The following is a 22,878-nucleotide window of genomic DNA, read 5'->3' as shown; positions in this document are numbered from 1 at the left end:
GGGAACGTTTAAAAAATAACATTTGACAAGGCAAGGAAACTCTTTCTGTGCTTGTTTCATCTGCACTAAGATTGTTAAAAGCAGCGTTTTTCTTCTGCATAGTAAAGTTTCAAAGCTTTATTAAGTCAATGTTTAGTTGTAAACTTTTGAAAGAACAACCATAATGTTTTGTTCTGAGTTATAAACATTTCAGAGTTATGAAAAACCTCCATTCTTGAGGTGTTCGTAAGTCTGAGGTTCTACTGTATTTCAAATTCCCTTTCCTAACAAAGCCTAAATATACTATTTTTTAAGCAATGTAATTAAATGTTACACTGAATTTCTACACTGTAAAATATGTATAAACATGTTACATTATACTATAACTTACTTCTAGGTAAGCTCTACGTAGAGATGAGACCACAACAACATTCAAGAACCTTGCTTTGTCAGTTAACTTGCCAATTAGAGGGACACAGTCAACTTAAAAAAGTTTCAGAACCAAATGTTTGAGGGGTTTTTTTGCCTACTATTGTTAAAATTAACTCCGAGTATATAATAAAGATTAAAGGAAAAAAAACTCTCTTTTTTCAGTTGGCTTACTTTACGGTCAGTTTCGTTGTTTGTCGATAGCTATAGGCCCTGGAGAAGGGTGTTCACTATGTGTAATAGCATTATCAGAGCTGAAACTGAAAGAACAAGCGGCAAGCAGAAGCAGGTGTGAGCCAAGACAGCAAAAGGGGGTGGGGGAGGAAGTGGGTGCATAAGCACATTTGATTATGTAGCTTTCAGGCCCATCCAAAGGCCCTTTCTAAACAAACAGAGGAGCACAAAAACTAATTAAAAATAATTTTAAAGAAAACTATCAGAGGAATTGGCAGCGTCCCTTTAATCACTAGTTCATAATTGGATAGTCTCCTTAATTTCATTAAGTAAACTGTAAAGAAATAACTGCTTATTGGTAACTGTCTCTGTAAACTGAATGATGCACACTTTAGAGAGCATTATCTGCAAAATTACTACAAAGCAGAATCTTCACAGTAACAATATTTAAAATGCCATGTTTAAATTAATTGAATACTTATGACAAAAAAAAAAAAGTCTGCAAACAAGTTTTTAAGAAATGCATCCAATTTCCCTTAACTAAAAATTACTATTTTTTCCCCCAAAAAACATGCTACCACACTGAGGGTATGTCTACACTACCCGCCGGATCGGCGGGCAGCAATCGATCCAGCAGGGGTCGATTTATCGTGTCTAATCAAGACGCGATAATCGATCCCCAATCACTCCCCCGTTGACTCCTGTACTCCACAGCCGCGAGAGGTGCAGGCGGAGTAAATGGGGGAGTGGCAGCAGTCGACTCACCGCGGTGAAGACACCATGGTAAGTCGATCTAAGTACATCGACTTCAGCTACGTTATTGACATAGCTGAAGTTGCTTAACTTAGATCTTTTCTCCACCCCGCCCCCCAGTGTAGACCAGGACTGGGACTGGGATTGTGAGGTGCAGTGGTGATGCAACTAAATCAAGAGAAAGATTAGTTTTATAAGCTGAATGCTTTAGCATTAAATTTGGTTGATAACTGCAATTCTGGTGTTCCTCTTAGATTTCATCATATTGTTACTATAAGCGCCATTCAGTAGTGGTGTCTTTTATAGACCAAATTTCTGTAACCAACAGAATCCATAACACTGAAATTAAACAATATTAAAAAAAACTTTTGTAGCAGAAATAATGTGCGTCAAGATACATTTCTGAGTCCTGATTTAATAGCACATATTGTAGTTAAAGATGTATTCATTTTTATTGGATGTTAAATGATTTACCCCAACTTCATAAAATAAGCCATTTAAAAAGAGCACCTACCTCTAGAAAGAAACAGTCCAACAATTCCAGCAAAACCAATGACACCAAGCCTTGGATAAAATCCTGGCGGGGGATTTTTGAGAAATTCACAACTTTCTAAAATGAAATCAGACCACAATGCATCAATGTAATGGAAAGACCTTATGATGAAAATGAACCATTAACACATACGAGCAAGTGTTACAAAACAAAGTGTTGTTAAAACACTATTTTAACTGTCATGTATTTTTTGGCTCTAGTGTCAAAAAAATTAAAACTTCTGCAATCTTCTCTATTGACACATATATGAACTATTTGTTGATGCACTGGGAGGCTGTTGCTTCATTTATTTGGGGAACATTAATTGAAACATTATAATGTTTCTTGAAAGTTCTAGGAGGCACATAGTTTCATGCGGACTGTTACATGTTATCATTTGCCTTTGGAAAAGAGGATCTGTTCGTAGCAGCATTTCGCTTTTTCAAACTGCTTTTCTGAGGGTGTTTTAGGTGACAGATTGACTGGCACAGTAATGAGTTCTATACACCATCAAAGCTGTGGGCTTCCTGCAGTAGAAGCAGAGTCATTTTGCAGAATGTGTGAATCTAATGGTTCTAGCTACCTCTTGATTGTATTAAAGTCCTTATTTCCCAATACAATATAAAGATAAGTGTTGAGAAAAAAAAGTCTTTAGAGTCAGTCCATTTCAGGAAAGTGCATGTAAATATCTTGTATTTTTAGAGTTTGCTAGAGTAATACTTATTATTTAAATTATTTTTTTATACACACACACACAAGTTTTGTGTGTGCGCGCGCGCAAACAGAACTTCACTATTTCCAGTCTGAACAGATATTTAAGTTTCAGAATGCAGTTTTACCAAAATTTTCAAACAGTACAATTATTCAAGTGCTCCGCACTAATAACTAACACTAGTAAGTACTGGAATGCAATGATCTATGGACACTCATTTATTAAGCCAGAAGGGGGTCCCCGCCCCTTGACCTCCTGCCACTTAACAGAACATCAGCATTGTAGAACAATTTTTAAAATTAGTGTACTACACAAAAAACGTTTTCAGAAACTAATGTAATTTGGAGGGAGGGAAATCTGTCCATAACTCAACTTTAGCTTATTAGGCTCTCATCAGTTGCATAAACAGTGTTGATATTTACAAAAAACAATTACATTTATATCCTGTTGCCACCTGGTTATGCATACAATTTCATTTCCCCGTTAGCGAGTTTCCTGCAGTTTTGCTGTCTGCCGTTCTCCGCTACAAAACCTCTTGTGGTTTTGTCGTCTGATACGCTTTATGTTTTAGTCAGCTGACAAAACCAGGAAGACAACTGTGCATTTATTTTACTTCCCCATTCACACAATTTCAGTTAAAAATGAAATCCAAACAATTATTTTAACTTGCCATTACAAGTATACAACATAAAAAAGTGTTCCCCGCCTCCTGACTTATGCATGTATATAATCCCTTGCTGCACCAGGCCTCGGAATTAAGGTAATTTAAAAGTTGATTCCTTTTCTTTCATTGTAACATAGGAATTGCCAAGACTAGAGCAATAGTCCAGCATCCTGTTTCTAACAGTAGCCAGTCCCAGATGCTTCAGGAGATGCAAGAACTTTCTAATTATGGAATAAACAGCCTTTAGAGGAAGTTTCTATCTATCTATCTATCAGCTAATAATACATCTATGCTCTGAAGAACAGAAATGTTATATCTCTAACATTTATCAGCTTATCTGATTCAAGGGTGGAAGTAATCAATATCCATATAAATATGTTATCCTTTTATTAATTCTTGGCCTCAAAATAATCTTGAGGCAATAAGCTCCCGAGAGTTATTTGGGACAGTGTGTAAAAGGTATTTCCTTTTATGTGTTTGTGGCTGTTCAATTTAGCTGAATATGTTCTTGTTTTTGTAGTACAAGAACTAGTAAATAAGAGAGGCTGATTTAGGTGCAAAATAAAGAATGGTCTAAAACAGAGGTCAGCAACCTTTCAGAAGTGATGTGCCAAGTCTTCATTTAGTCACTCTAATTTAAGGTTTCACATGCCAGTAATACATTTTAACATTTTTAGAAGGTCTCTTAAGTCTCTAATATATAACTAAACTATTGTTGTATGTAAAGTAAATAAGGTTTTTTAAATGTTTAAGAAGCTTCATTTAAAATTAAATTAAAATGCAGAGCCCCCCAGACCGGTGGCCAGGACCTGGGCAGTGAGAGTGCCACTGAAAATCAGTACGCGTGCCATAGGTTGCCTACCCCTGGTCTAAAAGCTATCACATCCTTTCTTGTACCCCCAATACTGCGCTAGCAGATTCCTATGCCCATGTGGTGCCTCGCTGAAATCCATTTTGGTCACCCTATCTCAAAGATATACCAGAAATAAATTGGAGCAGTTTAGTTTAGAGAGATGAGAAATGTGCAGATTCAGTTATTGAATTTAAAACAGCCAGCTCAGACTAATTTGAGAACACTACCAAAGCGTGCTTAGTTTTAGCATGTGAATTAAGTTGTGTGAGTGGTTTCTATCTTCTCTCACGTCCCACCAACCCAGGCAATCCCATAGTGAGATTGGAAAGGTCAGATTTTGGCCAACTAATCCTGAATGACACAGGTAAGGCCAAATAAAGCTATTTGTAGATTCTACTATTTTCACAGAGTGATTTGCATTGGCTTCAGTATAGCTGCCCATGAACAGATAGCATCTTATTCCCTGCCTGGCCCAATTATCCTAGATGCCCCTTTAACTTATACTGTGGATGTTCTTTATGTGGACCCATTACTTAGAGCCTGTTCACACTACAGATGCTGCAGGTGTGCCTGTATAGTGCCATAATGTAGACACTTGCTACAGAGCCAGAAGTGTTTTTTCCATTGCTGTAGTTAATCCACCCCCTTGAGAGAAAGGAACTAGGAGGACCTAGCTGTGTCTATACTGGGGCTTTGGTCAGTGTAACTACATCTCTCAGGGTTGTTAATTTTTTTACACCTCTAGTTCAACCCAGCTACGTTGCTTAAATTTTTGGTGTAGACCAGCCCTTACTCTTGCACTGTTTACGACAGACACAGGACTATGCTTTTAATTATCAAAAACAGAATACCATGATGCTCCACAAAAGAAATCCAAGAAATCCATAGCACAAATAGCAGAAAGATTTGAAGTTCCTTTATTCACACAATGTGCTGAATAATGTTTAATGGAGCTCTGAGCTAATAGAAGGTACATGTAACCATAGCCATGCATCATAATTTTTCCCCATCAAGCACCTCACCTATTAGTAAAGAAAAACGTAAGCTGATTTACCTCTACCACGTTCAACAGTTTTTTCTACTTTGGGCATAGCTTTAGTGTAAAGATCCTGGGGAGAAAAAAAAAAAAAAGATTAAATATACAATAGCAAAACAGAAGTAACTGTTGATTATAATAACCTGATGAAGAGCAACAACATTAGTTTTATACATTCCATGTCAATTCAGGCACAGCAGCCTTGTATGTTTGAGATTGTTAAATACGCTTGCAGGTCTTTTTATTCAGGATCAAATCAGCAAACAAAATTAAGCACTGTTTTCTGCCAAAACTGAATAATCTAACAGTCATCATAGAATATTCGGAAAACTAAAAGGGACTTCTCTGGTACCTATGTGCAGTTCTGATTTTATCCATGCTGCCAAGACCTCCTCCCTTCGGTCCCCTTCTCCCGTTCCCTTCTCCACTCACAGTTCTGTTTGCCTAGTTTCACACTTGACATTAAACACAGCAAAGAATATTTTCAAACCATAAATTCTGAATGAAGATTGTGTCCACTGCCTCAAAAATGAATAGAAGACAAAATTCAGCACTGCACCAAGATCCTGATGATAGAGCAGAAATTAAGGAATTATGCAGCTGCTCTCCTACCACACCATGCTCAGGTATTTTGGCATATCCATGCATTACAAAATAAATGAGTTATCACAGAAGAGGAAGGTCACATAGCTACACAATAACTCATTGCTAGTGATCCATGGAGAGACATTACTGATTTTGAACGCAGTTATTTTCTCTTTCACCAGACTAGATTATGACAAATTGGTATAACAGTATTCTTGGAGGATATGAGGGTTAAACACATATGGACGCCAATTTAATTCATGAAAAAGTGAATTAGTCCAGACGCTCAGTACTGGAGCTACCGATAGTTGTCCCAACTGCAGGAATAATTTTGAGACTTCTCCTGTACTGGAAGCACTCAGCTCATGAAGCAAGAATTCACAATGCTCTTATTCTTCAGCTATTGAGAAACTTAATCATACAAATGCACTGATGCCTGCCTTGACAGAAGAAGAACATCTTAATATTTACAGGGAGATACTGCACAAAACTACCTCCAGAGAGGTAAACAAATCAATAGGTAACACACACATGCCTAGAGTTAAGATGTAGAGAACAATCTTGCAATACCACTTAAATAATTTTTCACCCTAAATTTCAGGTACAGGGAAATGAAAGCACTAAATTAGTATACTGGGTAAGGGAACAATATCTTTAGGGTTCTTATTTATTTTCAGCAGTGACAACAACCAAAATCTACCAGGGAGAAAGAGTTCACACGGGGTAGATTTAAGCATAAATAAATCAGTTTATGGGAGTTGGTTATGCTATCAGCTGGTACAAAAGAGCAAGGTCTAAAGATTTTATAGCATGTTAATAAAAGCCTGAACTTGTGTCATGCAGAGTATGATGCTCTCTGTTTTACAGCTTTAAATAGAAAAATTGTTTAAAAGGCTACTTTAACTAACAGTTAACAATTATCAAAGGCATAAAATGATATATGAATCTACTCAAAACTGGTTTTCATTTGTTTTCTGGATTAAAGCAATTTTTAAATATCTGAAAGAGCCACCCCAAAATGCTACTTTCTGTAACACAATGGGAGAAAAGCTCTTCTTGAGATCGAAGTCTGAATCAAGTCCCTAAACTTGTGCACTTTCCTTGCCTACTGTGTCAACTATGTCTGTTAAAAACACCACAGTATGGTGATACTGCAGACAGGAAAGCTATCAGTCATGAATAAGTGTGTAATACATACAGCACCAGTGAGTCATACTATACAAATTATTACCATGTAAACAAAAATAAGACAGGGTAAGAGATTAACAGACCACAGAGCCTTACAGTACAGAGCAGTAAGTACTCTCAGTCAGTCCAACTGAATTTCCAGACAGGGTCAGTCCTCTCTGAAGTTCCACTCCCAGCATGATGTTTACACTGGTTGTTCCAGGCAACCAATAGAACACAGGAATTTAAAGAGGTCAGACCCTGCATGTAAACAGCCATAAAAGCAGATAGCCTTTCAGATCCCATTTAACATGGAAGCCCAGATACCACAGTAAAGGGTATGACACATCAGGGATTAGGTCAGTGTCAAATTGGAAAATCCATTTTATTTTGAAAAGGCCAGGTATTTCAACCTCCATTTTGATTGCCACCTTTAGCATGGCATTGTTGGGCATCCATTTTGTAGCAGGGATTAGACAACTCAGTGGATAGACTGTCTAGCAAGCTGTGACAGAGCAATCAAGGACATTGGTTGTACCCTAGTGAAACAAAGATTAGCAACCAGCAGGCCAATGACTTTGAATGAGACTCTACCCAGAAGCCATGAAGGGGACAGCCACAGTTCAGACCCTGGAAATTCCCCAGGAGAAGAGCAGGGGCAAGAAATGCGTCAGAGGTTGTTTTAAAAAAAAGGAACGTTCTAAGCAAAGGAGGCCATTCCATTGTCATGTGCAGAACACTTGGCCAAGCATGAAGAGCTGTCTGGCCTAAGGATTGGACCAAATCCAGGGTTCAAAAATGTGGTGAGGTCAGGCTGAAGGGGACTGTGTTCAGGGGTTTGTCGTTTTCCCAAGAGCTGTAATTCTTGTGCTGTTTAAAAAGTAAAAGCATTTGTGACTAACACATTCTTTCACTAAGCCTACGTTCATTGCATTACTGACAGTACCGTCCCTAGGTGTGTAAGTAGGCTACCAGACCTCCCACAGATTGGTGGCCTTAGAGGTGTGACATTCTATGCTTAAAATTTGACCACGTAGATCATTTTTGCTACCACTGTTATATAATTGTAACAAATCTTGTACAAATTATGTCATGGGAGGTGTCAATGGAAAAGTTACGATTTGTTGAATGTGATTATCCTATTTGTACACATGTATTATTTTCATTTGCTTCTGCGTAACAACCAGGAGGTAGTTTACATCCGGTCTAGACAGCACATTGTGACTAGAATATTCAAGTTGATGGCCCATCAACAAACACAATAGGTATGGAAGAAGCTTATCCCCACCTGATGGATTTTCCTGTCGATATTTTAGTCAGAATATAGGCAATGGCTCCTGCTTTGATTCATCGAAGCATGCAAGGGCATGTGACCAGCTTTAAGAGCCTGAAGGGCCTCCTTTTTTATATTATGCATCCGAAGAAGTGGGCTGTAGCCCACGAAAGCTTATGCTCTAATAAATTTGTTAGTCTCTAAGGTGCCACAAGTACTCCTGTTCTTTTTGCGGATACAGACTAACACGGCTGCTACTCTGAAACCTTTTTTATATTGTTGTTCAATCCTTTAACTTTTATTGTATAGAATTTAATTGTATTTGAGAGAATAACAGAAAATCTAGGTTCAAATGATCTGTACAGAGGACCACAATGCATTGCATATGTTATACAATTTCTATATTATACGATTTATTATGTACATTGCAGTATCTAACTTTCACCTTCCTTTTCCTTGCTAACAACCTACACAAAGATAGGGAAATTGAGGATTGATAGCAACTCTGCTATTTTTAAGGCAAGGAGAAATTGTTAAAAGCTTAAGAGCTAAAAGATTGGGGGGGGGGGGGGGGGTTTTTCCAGCTCAGACAAGGGAGATCAAGGTTGAGTTTAGAAGTTTGGGGGGAAGGATTCTAAAGCTTTTTTTATTATTATTATTTTGGCCAAAAAGGGGTACAAGATTTGGTGAAATACACCATGCACAATTGCAGACAGAAAGAACCATTTCTTTTTCCAGAAACAGTTCCTAATGACTAAAATATCTTTAAATATTCAGACCCCTCAGAGAGGTCTTTCTACTAAAAAGAAAAAAAAGAAGCAATTCACTAATTCAGATCAAGACAGGTTTTAATATCCTGTCATAAGCAAAATCCTCAATCGTCCTTAACTATGGAAACATATCAGTACTTCCGTAAGATAAAACTGCTATACCTGACACCAAGATGTATATGGCTCCACAGAATGCCGCAGATATGAGATCCCCTTTTCCAACTGGGTTTGTGGTTCCTCCACATATTTAGATTCATGAGTTGGACAGGAGTAGAGTGAAAGCTGTGAATATTTGCAAACAAGAGGTTAAAAAGGTAGACTTGTACAAGAAGGTCCTCAGGGCCGGAGCTGTATAATTCAACCGTGCCTAGCGCAAAGTAAATGATACTACAAGACAATAATAAATAAATAAAAATACAGTCAAGCTGTGAGAACGCTATGTGAATTAAAGAATAATTACACATCATGAGGAGAGCATTACTAATTGCTCCTCTGTTCAGCCAAACAAATTGATGGCTAATCCAACTACAGGTTTAGAACATCAGACTCATTTGGTCCCAAAAAAATCACATACATAATTGTGAGAAGTGTTTTCTATACTTAATCAGCAATATTGGTTCTCAGCGTTTGTATTAAGTGTACTAGATCTTAGAGCAGTCATTTTCTATATTTACCCAAGCCATTATTAAAGACTTTAAGTAGTTTTTAAATTAACAGTCTGGTGGGCTTTTTATTTAGCAGAGAATTTGAGATTTACAGAAAATTGTACTATGTCTGGGATGTTGCAATTGTTACCTTCAGTAGTAATGGACAGCATTAGCAACACTGTTGTGAATGACATAGGTGGGACATCTAAAGAAGTAGTATTTACATAATGAAGACACACCTAATGTCATTAGTAAGACTATGATTTAGTCACAGGTATTTTTAATAAAAGTCACGGACAGGTCACGGCAATAACCAAAAAGTCTCAGCCAGTGACCTGTCCGTGACTTTTACTAAAAATACCCCAACTAAATCTTAGGTGCTGGGGAGGAAGAGGTGCTCCAGTGGATGCTACTCCTCCTCCAGACGGGCAGCGGTCCGGGGCGCTGTTGCAGCTCCTGGACCACTGCTCTGGGGCAGCGTCCGGGACCACTTGCCTGGGGCCACTGGAGCAGTGGCTGGTGCGGCTGGCCCTAGGGCTGCACCAGCTGCTCAGGCCATGGCACCAGCCCTGCGGAAGTCACAGAATCCAGAACTTCCCTGACCTCTGTGAAAGACTCACAGCTATAGTAATTGGATATTAGCCTTTAAAAAAAATGTCAACTTGTCACACTACCTGAAGACTGATATCTTAATACTCTTTCTATTTTACATGCTATTGTCGAGTTTTGTTTATTTTCTTAAATATGAGCTGCAGAAGTTTTGGCAGATATTTACAACCAGTTAATTGGAATGCATGCAAGAAAATGCATATATAATTAGTACTCTCTTAAACAAAGTATGACAACTTATTTTTCTAAAGCAATAAGAAACATGAACTGCAGATTTGCTGACATAATACACAAGCAACTTGACAGTCATTTCATTCTAAATCTTAAGTTCAGTTCCTCATAATACTCTCCAATAAGTTCCTTTTTAGGTTGACATTTCTCATCCCTAGTGTTACCCCAAAACTACTTTTATTTAAGCTCTTTAAATTTCAACAAACCAAAAGCCGTTTTTAGTTGTAGGAAAGAAAAATACTTTTGACATTAAAGAATTATTAGAGTGCAAAATGTTCTTTAAAAAAAAAAAAAAAAAAAATTAAGTGAATGCAACATGTAACAGTAGCCAAATCTTTACTTGAAAGATCCACACTCCAGGCTGGAGCAGGACAGCGTGGGCAACTATAACTAATTCTTAAAATAAACACTCTCCAATATGTCTTTTGGTTACATCTTAAAGTATTAGAGCTACTGATGGGTTCTCAGGAACACTGAGGTTTGCTGTATAACAGGGGTTCTCAAACTGGGGGTTGGGACCCCTCAGAGGGTCACGAGGCTATTACATGGGGGGTCACGAGCTGTCAGCCTCCACCCGAAATCCCGCTTTGCCTCCAGCATTTATAATGGTGTTAAATATGTAAAAGAGTGTTTTTAATTTCTAAGGGGGGGGGAGGGGGTCGCGCACACAGGCTTGCTATGTGAAAGGGGTCACCAGTACAAAAGTTTGAGAACCACTGCTATATAGTGTTATGAGCTGGGTTAAACCTTGTTGCAATTGATGTGTGAATGCACCCTTCAATTAAGATAGATGTTAGAGACAAGGGATCTCTTTGAAATAAGGCATAATGAAGTCTGCCCAGAAACTAGCACCATGTGCATGGACGGTTCCACGGGGTATTGTTCTGACCAGTTACAGGTGTCCGTGGAAAACAGTGCAAGCTGGATGACTGGAGGTAGAAGGGGAGACAAGAAACAAAAAGATTCCGAAGAGGGCAAGAAAGCCAAGCACCAGTTTAAGCACAGAGTGACTCCTGGAGAAGCCTGAAGAGATCTTTTGGGTCTGGTGCTGTCTAAACAGACTTGGGGCTGTAAGCAAAGAAGCTACCCCCTGGTTTGTTGTGTTCCCCATGCATTTGGAGATTAAAATACCTCTCTTGCAATCCAAAGCTTCTACACTGTGTTAAATCAAGTTATGTATGGGTTGCAAATGGGCTGGAGGGAGTTTCACAGCACAGCTTTTTCAGTTAAATTGAGCAAGACTAATGGACTAGACACTGTGGTGGTCAGCACTATAGAAAGCCCTAAGATAAGTACATTCCTTGTGAACAAGATGGCAAAGAACAGATCAGATTCCATGATCAGTTTCTATTCCCAACTGAACAACTTACCAGGGCCGCCCAGAGGATTCAGGGGGCCTGGGGTCTTCGGTGGTGGGGGGCCCCCACCGCCGAATTGCCGCCGAAGACCCGGCATTTTGGCAGCGGGTCTGGGAGCGTAAGGACCCCCCGCCGTGGGTCTTCAGGGCACTTCGGCGGCGGGTCCCAGGGCGGAAGGACTCCCCGCAACCGAATTGCCCTCAAAGACCCAGAGCGGAAGAAGCTCCGGGGGCCCGGGCCCCGCAAGAGTTTTCCGGGGCCACTGGAGTGAGTGAAGGACCCCGTTCCAGGAGCCCCGAAAAAAACTCTCATGGGGGCTCCTGTGGGGCCCAGGGCAAATTGCCTCCTTTGCCCCCCCCCAGGCGGCCCTGCAACTTACAAGGCCTCAAATTTTGACTAACTATTCAAATTAAAAAAAAAAAAAAAAAAAAAAAAGTAACGCCAATCCATACGCAGCTTTAGTATATAAACAAATAGTTTTTAGTAACCGTTATCCAGATGAATGCATAACTAAAGTGCCCATAGGCTGTTATTTCTGTAACCCTGCTTTTCACCCTGATTTTTTTTTTCTGTTGTTGTTCATTGCGTTTTATCCATATTTAAGCCCTGATCCTTCAGTGCAAAGTCTGGGGATCCCTGTACACATGTAGAATTACAAGCTAATAGGTTGCATTGCAGGATTGTAAACCAGAGAGGGCAGGGAGCATGTTTCATCTCTACAGTGAATGATAAATACAGTTGTATTTTAAGAGACAAGCTTTTGGCTTTGTTGCTTTACGTAAGCCAACAGAACACATCATATAAATAGCACATAGTGTCTGCTGGAGAAAAAGCAGGAGATAAAGACATTCCTGTGGATTAGATATACTAGTATGGGCAGCTTTCTTAGGACAGAGAGCTACTCAACCAAAAATATTTTATTAGAGGTTTTCAGACATGGAAAAATACTACAGTATTTTGTACATGAGCAAGTCTCAAAATGTCAAACAGGCCTCAAAACATATAGTTAGGAAAGTAAAAGCAGAGCTTATGGACTTTTCCATTGCAAGTTTAAATTAATTATTCTTTTGTCCTTGTAATATGAAGACAGCCATGCAAACATTTTTGCCCTCCCAAAATAAATGATCTTACTCTGTTAGACACGTGCTTCTTAATTTGCTAACATAACTCCACCGTCACCAAAACACTATGAATGCAACCAGAATGGTAGGGTCTTACCTCATCAATTTTTAACAACTCTTTTTTTGGAGTTTCCTTCTCAGAGGATGAAGCATATACTTGGATGGACAGCAAGCTCAGGCTAGCAGGTGCAGCCCCCAGACGTATTACCTAAACACAATATATGATTATACATAGTTTATGCACTCAGCTAGAAACACGTTAGACAAGTATGTTTGAATACTTTCCATACAGAGAGCTATATGCACAGCACATATAAATCTGAGTTGTGGTCAGAGGCAGGGCGTACTAGCACTGAAGAATGCAACATACTCAACAGTAAGAGCCAAAATACTCAGAAAATCAAGTGTAGAGTTGAATGGCACAATATCTAGGAGTGTATATTTCCTGCATTTTCACCTCATAAGATTCCCCCCCCACACACACACACACTTGAATTACAAATTATGGCCAAATTTTGAATTGTAAATACCTGAAGCTGTGCTCATAAATTCATAATTCACCCAATTTTACTGAAGTTGGGATTTGGAGGTGTCATCACATTTCCTCCAGTAGAACCTGCTCAGCACCCATAAAAGACGGCCCACTTCTACTACGGTGCCAAAATATGAAAGTTCTGACGTATAATCCCAGCCATCTCAGTGACTCAGAAGTACCGCCTACCTACACTCACATGGGAGCCTTGAATTAAGCATGCTACAGACTGCTTAATTTATAAAGAGAGAGGTGCCATGGCTCAAGCAATTTTTTTTACTTTCATAACTGATGCAGCAAGCTCAGAGTGCTGGGGCTATGAACTGCCAAGCCTAGAGGTGCCGGGGTTCAGCCCTGGCACAAATTAAGCACTAGCAACAGAGGTGATGTTGCCAGGTTCAAGTAAGAAGGAAAGACTATTGTATCTGAATACATAACAAGACTACCATCTTGAAAGCAGATATCTTTCCCACTTCCAGGATATGTGCTGCAATGCATCTTTTAAATAGACAGCAAAGAGTGATGGAGTTTAAAACAGAAACAAATGGAATATGTGGCCACTCAAGATGACTGTGAATTGAAACTGGGAGCAAGGAAGACATTTTTCCAAGAGTTATTTGCCCCCACAACTCGCCCAAAACAAGAGGTTTAATCCAAAAAAGCCAGTTAACCCATACGAGAGCCTTCCATACATACAGTACTTTTCACAAATAAACTTGGGGCTGGTCTACACATGAAGTTGCACTGGTATAGTATAATTAAAGATGTTATGTTGCACCAATTTAGTTAAACTAGTGACATGTTTATGTTTTAATAATGGTGATTATAGCAGCCCTTAGTAATAGTGCAAATGCCTTAGATCAGAGGTGGACAAACTACGGTCCGCAGGCCACATCCAGACTGTGGGCCCCTCCTGCCCGGCCCCTGAGCTCCTGGCCCAGGAAGCTGGCCCAGTGCTCTCAGCGGCGGGGCTCTTGCAGAGCTGCGGCCTGACCCAGTGCTCTGTGATGCGCAGTGGCATGGCAGACTCCAGCCGGGCGGCGCAGCTGCCTCTCCTGGTGCTCCGGTGCTCCAGGCAGCACAGTAAGGTGGCAGGGAGCAGGGGGAGTTGGATAGAGGGCAGGGAAGTTCGGGGTGGTAGTTAGGGGGCAGGAGTGTGGATGGGGGCAGGGCGGTCAGAGGACAAGGAACAGGGGTGTTGAATGGGGGCAGGGGTCCTGGGGGGGCAGTCAGGAATGGGAGGAGGGGTTGGATTGGACGGCGGGGGGCAGTCAGGGAACAGGGAGAGTGGATAGGGCAGGGATCCCCAAGGGGCCATCAGAGAATGGGGGGGTTGGATGGGGCAGGAGTCCCGGGGGGGGCATCAGGGGGCGAGAAGCAGGGAGGGGGTGTTAGATAGGGGGCAGGGGCCAGGCCATGTCTGGCTGTTTGGGGAGGCACAGCCTCCCTTAACCGTCTCTCCAAACAATTTCAGAAACCCGATGTGGCCCTTAGGCCAAAAAGTTTGCCCACCCCGCCTTAGAGGCATGTTCCTCACCTCTGTCACAGCTGGTACACTTTCTTATCTAAAAATTCAACCACCAATTATGTAGAGAATATGTACTTATTTTACTTACACACACACACACACAGTGTTTTTAAACCAAATTTCTTCCATCACGTCAGAGACTGCGTGCTGACTAAGTACAGTTTAAGTTTGAAGATTTTTATTTATATAAATAAAACAAATGATAGCAGCAACTGTTTTTTAATTATCCACATACCAGATAACAGGGCAAACTGAAAGACACCATGGCCCCCAGCAGAAGGCAGCTCACCAGGATTGAGTGCAGTGGAACAAGCCATATGTGACTCTTGGTCTGCCATGTGGTCTAGAGCTGGCTGGCACTGCCCTAAGTGAATGTAGGATCAGCCCAGAAGAGGCCAGAGCTAGACATGGTAGGAAAGGGGCTGAATACCAAGCAAGGTCTGCATGAGAATCTCCTGTCCACCACTTGAGAAATAAAGTTCCTCTATACCGGGGATAGCAACCTTTGGCACGCAGCCCACCAGGGAAAGCCCCTTGGCAGGCTGGGCCAACTTGTTTACCTGCCGCGTCTGCCGGTTCAGCCAATCGCGGCTCCTGCTGGCTGCGGTTCGCCGCTCCAGGCCAATGGGGGCTGCAGGAAGCGGCGCTCCAGGCCAATGGGGGCTGCAGGAAGCGGCACGGGCTGCCGCCACTTCCCACAGCCCCCATTGGCCTGGAGCGGCGAACCGCAGCCAGCAGGAGCCGCGATAGGCCTGTGGACGCGGCAGATAAACAAACTGGCCCGGCTCGCCAGGGGGCTTAACCTTTGGCACACGGCCTGCCAAGGTGCCGATCTCTGCTCTATACCAAGGTCAATACACCCTTCAGCATAGCTGGTCTGCAAGGGGGAGGGCAAATTGGACGCATCTGTAACAACGGGGGTGAACCTGGCACACTGTATTTTGTGATCCAACATCTCAAAATAGAATCTTATCAAACTTCTTAAAGCTTTTTACTCATGTGCCAAGACATATCAGGTGAGAACTAGCTCATAGGATCATGTATTTTTCAGGAAGTTTTAAGTGTTTGAAGGAGAAGGTGGGGGGAGGAGGAGGAGGATAGAAAAAAAAAGAACTGTTGCTTACAATGAAAGTGCTTTATCAGCCATAACTAGTGCCTTGCTAGCACAGCTCTATATAAAAACAATACTCTTGCCAGAACCATGAACTCTGTTACACAGCAGAGCAAAGATGTGACCTACTTTGTTAATAAAAAACATTTGCTTAAGCTAACAAGAAGCCGTTACATACACATTAATAGGCCTTGACGAGAATATTTAACTAATGATTAATTCTAGGGTCTATTTTTTCTGGGCTACTTGGAAGCTGAATGTTATTTTTATTTTACTGCAAGCCTGTTTTGCCACTAAATCAGACAAAAATCCAAAGTGCAATTTCATTTGTAAGTACTCCTTCAGGAAAGTTATATCCATTGGGATTTTTCAATAATAGTTTTTCCAAAACCATAATGAACAGTTCAAATATTTAAAGTTAGCATATGTTTCACACAAAGTAGTAAAAAACTAAACTGTTTTACTGTGATAGCTACTAAACCATGAACTACACTTCAAAAAAGTCAGTAATTAGGAATAAACTCCTTTGTGATATAAAACTTAAAAAATGCAACTCCAAAATGGTTCTCCACTTCTCTGGTAAACTATGCACAAAATCTATTTTTCCTCTATTTAGCATGTGCAGATACAATGTTTGTGCCTTCAGTCCAATCTCCTCTGCAATGAGTCTTCATTGTAGAAACATCCCATATCTATACAAAAACAAGCTGCTTTCACTGAATTATCTTTCAATTTCTTAACGACAACTCCAATGTAAGAAAACAAATTAATAATCTACTGTACTGTTAGGCAACAGACCAAAGTTTAAACAAGTAGTTATGTATTTATAGAAGAGAAAAATCAGTATTTAAATTTTCAAGTAGTCTTCTTACTTCTTTTGGAGAAAAACCTCATTGACTATTATTTCCAGATTGTTCGAGGTTTCTCTTTTCTGCAGTATCTTATTACAACAGAAAAAATAATTTAGAAAAGAAAACACATGGATGCGAGCTATCGGGACTTCAAAGGAACTTGGAATTAGGAAGAGTAAGTAGGAGTATTACCACTCTTTCTTTGTTAAGAAATTAGATTATGTAGCCATAACCAATGGAGCAAAAGTATTAAATCTAGTATAGTAGATTTAAGTAGAACTTCAAAAGTTATGAACATCTTGGGAATGGAGGTTGTTCATAACTCTGAACAAAATGTCATGGTTGTTCTTTCAAAAGTTTACAACTGAACATGGACTTAATATAGCTTTGAAACTGTATTATGCAGAAGAAAAATGCTGCTCCCCCCCCTTTTTTTAGTAGTTTCATTTACTACAGTACTTTATTTACTGCCTCCCCCCCTTTTTTTTTTTTTGGTCTCTGCTGCTGCCTGATTGCATATTTCTGGTTCCAAATGAGGTGGGTGGTTGACTGGTCGGTTCGTAACTCCCAGGTTCTACTGTAATTTTTTTTATTTTTAAAGTGATGTATAAAAAGTCTCACTCAAGTATATATTATATGGCTCCATTCCAGCACATCTCAGTTCTCAAATAAGAATCAGTATTTATAGGGGTACACACAGACAGAGCAAGGGAGTTAGATTTATTTTTCATACTGTAGTAGTACCAGAAGTGCACCAGGCACTTTCAACCGGGTGTTTTTGTTCTCATTATAAAATAAACAAACTAATTTAAGCTACAAGACTATATTACTCTTCCACTTCTAAAGAGAAGGCACCCTTCAAGTCACAGCAACACTGTAATGGCCCTATACATCAATAAAGTTTGTACCACACAAAACCATTGCTAAAAGATGTTTTATATATATAGAAACTTTATTTACTTTAGATCATGAAAGGTTAGCTTGTCCCATTTTCCGTTTTCAGAATTTACTTTAGAATCTGATTTTGTAATACTGTACTAAGAATAATTCCTAACTTATCTATTTTAGAAAGCATTCTGATATTAATTGTATCTTCAACTTGCGTCACTCTTACTGCTATTCAGTGGGTAGCAAAAAAAGATTGCATAAGTGCACAGATTTTCTCCAGCCAATGCTCTGTATTTTTATAGCTGACAAAAAAAATAAATGACGCTTGTTGCTTTTGCAAATTGTGAGCAGAGTTCAGCTTTATTTGTAGAGCAAACTACATCAGCAAACTGGTGGAGGAAGGCTATCATATTTCATCTTGCATTGTTTTGTTTTACTTTCTACTGTCTCAAAAATATTTAACAATTCAAAAAATTCCCATAGGAAAATAAATCCTATTCTGTCTCACAAGATAAACAGGAAAAAGGAGCTAAGGGATAAAGTGGAGCTTTTTTCTCTGATGATTTCTTCTATGTAAATTTCCTAGGGCTTTTCTACACAAACACTTAGTGTGGGGCAAGCTGGAGTGTAAATCTACCCCACACCAGCCTGCCACATACTAAGGGTCTGTGTGGACCCTGCTGCTGCACACTAAATGTTCCCTAGTACTCTTTGATCTAACGGTCCCATTTCAAACAGGGTAGATTAAAGTACACTAGAGAACTATTAGTGCAGGGCAGCAGGTTTCACATGAACACAGTGCACTGCAGGGTATTGCAGTGTACAGTGGAGTCGCATCTTACGCGGGGGCTTAGGTTCTAAAGTCAGCGTGTAAGGAGAAAATTGCATATAGTCAAAATTACCCTTGAAAATCCCTTAAATTGCCCATAAAGTATAGTATACTGTACATACAACCCTGTACAGTAATATGTAGAATGTATACAGTAATGTACAGTATATAATAAAGAGTACATATGCAAAATATAATTTTACAGTATTGTATTTTTAATTACAGGGTGTAATTACAGGGGGTGGTCGGGGCTTGATGTCGATCCAGGAGACGGAGGTGATGGAGACCTTGGGTGATGGAGAACGAGTCGTAGACTAAGTGGTTCAGCTCGAGAAGTTAATTGCGTAAGCTCATCTCCTGCTGGTTGTTTTTCTTTGAAAAACATGGTGATTGGCAACTGTTGCTGTTGATTTGAGACCGTATCAAGAAATGTTTGAGCAGCTCAAGAGACATCTGTAATACTATGTGTGATTTTGAGGCTTCGTTCCATAGAGGGATCGTATTCAGAAATTAAATCATTAAAGTATTTCGCTGCTTGAAACACTTCAGCAAATTTATGAAGATTCCAACTTGCTGGCTCTTCCTGTTCGCTGTCATCATCGTCGTCTTCTGTGGACGATTTTATCAGTTCCTTTAACTCTTCGCTAGTCAATGTTTCTCTATGGCTCTCAATTAATTCTTCAATTTCTTCCTCAAGGATGTCGACAAAGCCATCACCACTCACTTGCCTGGCCACCTGAACAATGCGTTTCACTTCTTTTTTAATGGTCAGGAAACCCTTAAAATCATTCACACATTCTTACCATAGATTTCGCCAACATGCATTGACTGTTTCAGGCTTGATTGCATCCACTGCCTGTTTAATATAAGTGATGCAATCGGCAATGTTAAAGGACTTCCAACACTCCATCACATTCAAGATTGGGATCAGCATTCATAGCGCTACATATCTGTGTGAACGTAAGCCTCGTGTACGTGGCCTTGAAACATTGAATCATGCCTTGGTCGAGAGGTTGGAGGGTGGAGGTGGTATTGGAGGGGCGGGGGGAAGGGGGGAAGACAACTTCAACGTTGTTGTGTGCAAACTGGTGTGCCGCAGGGTGGCCAGGAGCATTGTCTACGATCAGCAACACTTTAAAGTCAAGTCCTTTCTCTTCGAGGTACCGCTTGACCTCTGGAATGAAACATTTGTGGAACCAATCCAGAAATAATGCTGCCGTCACCCAAGCCTTTTTATTTGATTGCCAGAACACAGGCAGGAGATTTTTGTTCTTGACTTTTAGGGCACGGGGATTTGCAGCCCTGTAGAGCAAGCCCGGCTTTATTAAATGCTTTTATTAAATGGCTTGTCTTTCTGATTTCGAAATGTAAGTGCGGTTGGGCATTTTTTTCCAAAAGAGCCGAGTCTCGTCAGTATTAAAAACTTGTTCCGGAAGATAGCCCTTTTCTTCTATGATTTTCTTTAATTGTTCGGAGTAGGCTTTTGCTGCCTGTTCATTGGCAGATGCAGCTTCACCAGTAGTCTGCACGTTTTTGAGGTTGAAGCGGTTCCTAAAACTGTTAAGCCAACCTTGGCTGGCTTTGAATTCCTTCTCATCAGAAGGCTGTCCCTCTTCAGCAGGAGGTTTGAACAGCGCATAGAGGCTAAGAGCCTTTTCTCGCAACGTGTTGCCATCGATAGGCACACGTTTACAGTTCATGTCTTCCACCTATAAGTTTAATGCCTTTTCAGTCTTCACTAAAGTCTTATCATGCACCTGGCTCGTCACCTTAGCAGTTATTGGAGCACTTGATGCCACGGCTTGATGAATTTCTCTCTCTCAAATCTTGATGGCATGGATGCTAGATTCATTGTGGCCATATTTACGCACCACGTTGGAGACCAACATACCGTCTCCCAATAAGTCCAACACAGTCAGTTTTTCCTCCAGCATTGGAACAGGTCGCTATTTCTTTGGTTGAGCACCAGATGAAGTAGTTGGCTTGTGTTTAGGGACCATGTTGTACGAAAAATACGTATCTTTAAATGCTAGAATCACACTCAGCGTGGCTAGATGATCATACTATGAGAGGCACACGGGAACTGAGACCGACTGAGGGAACAGCAGATTCACGTCTCCCATCTCACGCTCACTCTGGGGCATATGCTCATTGAGTGGAATGGTGGGTGGAATCGCTCACACTATTTACAGGTATCTTGTTGTTTTTCTTTTTTTTGCCGAGTGCTTATAGTTGAATTTGCATAAGTTAAATGCGCGTATGATGTGACTCACCTGTACATTTGTACTCCAGCAAATCATATGTTCATATAGACAAGCCCCAAATGCTGCTGGATTGCCTGTGTTTTTTTTTTTTTTTTTTTTTTTAAACTGTCAGGTTCTCAAATGCACTCATAATGAAGGGTCGGCAATCACTGCCCTAGTACACAGAGAAGGTGTTCTTTCCCTCTTGTATCCTTGAGTACAAATACCAAGAAGAAACAACTGGCCATTTCCCCATTGCCTGAAGTCAGGGGGTTGATTTTAGGCACTGGGATTTGCCCACCTGTGATGAGCCAGATACATCCATGGTAGATGATAATGGAGTATCACACTTCCTCTAAATTAAACATCTGTACTAGCCACTGTAAGAGAGGATACTGAACTGGATGCACCATCATGTGACCTAATATGGCAGATCCTATGTTCCTAAAATATCCCTTCAAACATTCGTTTTCTTCACTGAGATTGGTGTGTCATTATAGCGTCCTCTACTGGCACTGGCTCCCCCCATAAACAAATTCTGCAAGATATATTTTAAAAGAAAACTGCTAACTCTTACAAACAAAACAAAACAGACAAATAATTGAATGGCCAAGAGTGTAACATAAATTAAATGCTATTTATGCGTACACTATACATATTACTGTACAGTCTTGTATATACAAAACCATTACAGTATACTATACTTTATGGGCGATTTAAGGGATATATATATATATATATATATTTTTTTTTTATTTTTTTTTTTTTTTATTTTTACAGACAGCCCCCGAACCTGAAGCAAATACTCACCGGTAACTACACACCACACAACAGAAACACTAACCCAGGAACCAATCCCTGAAACAAACCCCGTTGCCAACTCTGTCCACATATCTATTCAAGGGACACAATCATAGGACCTAACCACATCAGCCACACCATAAGGGGCTCTTTCACCTGCACATCTACCAATGTGATATATGCCATCATGTGCCAGCAATGCCCCTCTGCCATGTACATTGGCCAAACCGGACAGTCTCTACGCAAAAGAATAAATGGACACAAATCAGACATCAGGAATTGTAACATTCAAAGACCAGTAGGAGAGCACTTCAATCTCCCTGGACACTCAATAACAGACTTAAAAGTGGCCATTCTTTAAAAAAAAAAAAAAAAAAAAAAAAAAAAAAAAAAAAAAAAAAAAAAACACACCACCTTCAAAACAGAAACTTCAATGAGAAACTGCAGAAATGGAATTAATTTGCAAACTTGACACCATCAAATTCGGCCTGAATAAAGACTGGGAATGGCTGGGTCACTACAAAAAAGGAAAATTTCCCTCAGTTGATATTCACCTCTTCTTGTCAACTGCTGGAAATGGGCTACATCCACCTTGATTGAATTGGCCTCATTAGCACTGATCCCACCCACTTGGAAAGGCAACTCTCATCTTTTCATGTGCTGTATATTTATACCTGCCTACTGTATTTTTCACTTCACGCGTCTGATGAAGTGGGATATAGCCCACGAAAGCTTATGCCCAAATAAATGTGTTAGTCTCCAAGGTGCCACAAAGACGCCTCGTTGTTTTTATTATAATCTTATGATACAAAGTTTGTGTTCTACAATTACATGTAAATTAGAGATCAAATCTGGTGTTGCAAGCAATTAAGTCTACTGAGACTGTGGGCAGGAAGTGATTATGTAAAGACCAAAGAGAAAAAAAAACAGCAGTTCAACATGTGATATGAATCTAACCAATGAAAAATAATTTCTAGTTTAGCTGCTGTAAATTTATCAACATAGTACAGTTTGCTCAGCTTTGGACTTGAGAATTTTGTCCTAAAATACCTAAGAAAGTTTATTTTTCTTTTAATTATCACTAGTTTCTTCATTTATATACAATGTAACAAAGTCTTAAAACAAGTGGTTTGATCTAGTGTAATAATTTAATTGGAAACAAACTATATACATTTTACATTATCTTCGTTTTTCTAACAGAC

The 22,878-nt window shown here is 40.0% G+C and overlaps 1 protein-coding gene across 3 annotated transcripts in view; it reads right to left on the bottom strand.

Annotated features, from left to right (window-relative positions):
- APOO (apolipoprotein O) overlaps window positions 1-22,878 on the bottom strand; it is a 73,105-nt gene that overhangs the window by 36,998 nt on the left and 13,229 nt on the right. For all 3 annotated transcript variants that reach the window (XM_034755163.1, XM_034755155.1, XM_034755147.1), the window contains exons 2-5: window positions 12,991-13,101; window positions 9,090-9,209; window positions 5,151-5,205; window positions 1,850-1,945 (exon numbers count right to left, since the gene is read on the bottom strand). In XM_034755163.1, the coding sequence (XP_034611054.1) occupies window positions 1,850-1,945; window positions 5,151-5,205; window positions 9,090-9,209; window positions 12,991-13,101 (382 nt within the window). The remainder of the gene's footprint in view (window positions 1-1,849; window positions 1,946-5,150; window positions 5,206-9,089; window positions 9,210-12,990; window positions 13,102-22,878) is intronic.

Source organism: Trachemys scripta, chromosome 1 (assembly GCF_013100865.1).
Source record: "Trachemys scripta elegans isolate TJP31775 chromosome 1, CAS_Tse_1.0, whole genome shotgun sequence".
NCBI lineage: Eukaryota > Metazoa > Chordata > Testudines > Emydidae > Trachemys > Trachemys scripta.
Note: the sequence above shows the minus strand (reverse complement) of the source record. Positions and strands in the feature narration are given on the sequence as shown.